This window comes from Petaurus breviceps, unplaced genomic scaffold, assembly GCF_028583685.1.
Source record: "Petaurus breviceps papuanus isolate PSGF00001 unplaced genomic scaffold, PetGlider_PUasm1.0 90317, whole genome shotgun sequence".
In the NCBI taxonomy this organism is placed as follows: Eukaryota; Metazoa; Chordata; class Mammalia; order Diprotodontia; family Petauridae; genus Petaurus; species Petaurus breviceps.
In genome coordinates, this window is record NW_027187217.1 from 56,883 (window position 1) to 59,062 (window position 2,180).

A 2,180-nucleotide genomic window follows, 5' to 3' on the forward strand; every position below is an offset into this window, starting at 1 on the left:
GGGGGGGGGGGGGCACGCAGCCCGGGCTCCCTCCTTCCCCTCCCCTCCCCCGCCCCGCACTCACAGTTGCGGATGTCCGAGATGAAGACAGCCAGGCCCCGCATCCCGTCGCCCTTGGACACGGCCGGCATGATGGCGGCGGGGCCCCGGGGGCGGCGGCTCCGGCTCCGGTCTCCCTCCGCGTCTCCCGCCGCCTCCTCTTCTCTCTCTCTCCCCCGCAGGAGCAGCAGCGGCAGCGGCAGCAGCAGTACGCGCGCGCCCCCGTCACGCTCGCCCCGCCCGACGCGCGCGTGCACGCCCCGCCGCCGGGGCCCGCGCGTGCGCGCGCCCTCGGGAGCCCGCCAGCGCCCCCGCCAGGCCGGAGGGAGCCGCTCAGGAGCCCGGCGGGCAGGGGAGCGGCGAACCAGCTTCGCCAGAGTGGCCCTTGCTGGCCTCGGAGGTCCCCGCCGCACGCCCCACCCTCCGGGCAATCAGGGAGGACTTCCTGAAGGAGATGGCTCGAGAGGCCTGGCAGATGGGAACCGAGCATTCAAATGGGGGTCTGGGTCCAGACTGGCCCTTTGCCCTCTCTGGGCCTCAGTTTCCCCTCTGCAGATGGAGGCCATAGGCCATGTGGGCAGGGTGGCCCAGGCAAGCTCCCCTAGGACACGCTCCGGCTCTCTTTGGTCCAGGGGCCAGGCTCCAGGATGGCTCCTGGGACAGCAGCTGCGCTGGCTTTGCCCAGGCTGGCTCTGCATGGGCTGTCTTCATGCCCTTCGGTGGGGCAGAGGTTGGGGGTCTCTGCGCCTCCCCAGGGCCCTGGGCAGTGGTCGCAAGCCCAGGTAATCGCAGGTGCAATGCCTGCACACAGCAGGCATCTAATAAATGCTTGTCAGCAGGATCCTGTCCAGGTTCAGGCTGGCCTCCAATGGATCTTCTTGTCCAAACAATCCCAAAGGCTTCCGGCCCCTGTCCACCCTTGGTCCAGTGGGCAGGAGCTCAGGCCAAGGGTCCCAGTACACACACACACACACACACACACCATGAAGCACTTCCTGTGTGCTGAGCACTGGAGCTGAGCTGCTGGTATGAATAAAGTCAGGCCCAGGGGACTTGGGCAGGCTCAGGCTCCAGCCCAGAGTAAGGACTGGGGGGGCTCGGACCCTACCCCCTGCTAGCAGCTGCAGCCCTGGAGGAGGGGGGAGGGGAGGGGAGGGGAGACCAGCCAGAGGAAGGGGGCAGTGAAAAGGAGCCAGAGAAGGAGGGCTGCCCCACCTTCCCAACACCCCAGCACCAACAGGCAGGCCTGCTGCCTGGGCCACTGACTGCTAAGACACCTGACCCACTTCCCACCCTGGAAAAGAATCCTGGCCTCTGGAAGTATATCCAGAGATGGGAAGCTCCCCACCCCTTGCCTCTGGCCGAAAGTGCCTGGGGAGTTTTCAGCCTCTGGGATACAAACCCCCAAGTTTTTATTTTGGTGAGGCAATCAGGGTTAAATGACTTGTGTCAAGGGTCTGAAGCCAGATTTGAACTCAGGTCCTCCTGACTGCAGGATCTGGGCTCCAGTCACTGTACCACCTAGCTGCTCCAAGGTGCTGCCATTCTAAGGGGAGAAGGCAGACCCCAAAAGGGAAGTGGAAGAGGAGGAGGGAGCCAGATGAAGGTGCCCAAGCTACAGAGAAGACTGGAGGATGAGGCTGGGCAGGTCCTTCCTCACAATGGAGACCAGGAAAAATTTGGCCCATGGTGGGAGGGAGCCAAGGCCGTCAAGGCTCTGCTCCATTCTCACCTCTCCTAGGGACAATTCTCCTGCCTCACCTCTCCAACTGAATGAGGGTTTCGTTAAACCCTTGGTGAAGCCTTCAGACCTTCCCCATGGCCTGCCCCATAGAGGAGAAATCTCAAGCCCTGGCATTCAGCTCCCTCTCTCTCAGAAATCCCCAGTGCAAGAGGGGTGACATGGTCACAGCCATGCTTCAGGAGGATGAATGGGACAGCAGAGGATGCGCCAGGAAGGGCCCACTCTGGAGAGCAACCAGAGCAAGGGGACAAGAGGGCCGGCCCTTCAAGGGCACCATGCCCCTTGTGCTTCGCACTTCCTTTGGATGAGGACCAGTGTCCTCACAGGGCGATGCTTTGTGAGTGGGATGTAAGTGAGGCAAAAGGTGCTCAGCCTCATTTTCTTTCTAAGTCATCAA

At 62.9% G+C, this 2,180-nt stretch overlaps 1 protein-coding gene across 1 annotated transcript in view; it reads right to left on the reverse strand.

Moving 5' to 3' along the window:
* The window catches only part of AP2A2 (adaptor related protein complex 2 subunit alpha 2), a 55,316-nt gene extending 55,056 nt beyond the window's left edge, over positions 1-260 (reverse strand). Inside the window, 1 exon segment of the mRNA XM_069107887.1 lies at positions 65-260. Within this exon segment, the coding sequence (XP_068963988.1) occupies positions 65-131 (67 nt within the window). The 5' untranslated portion in view covers positions 132-260.
* Positions 261-2,180: the final 1,920 nt, after the last annotated feature.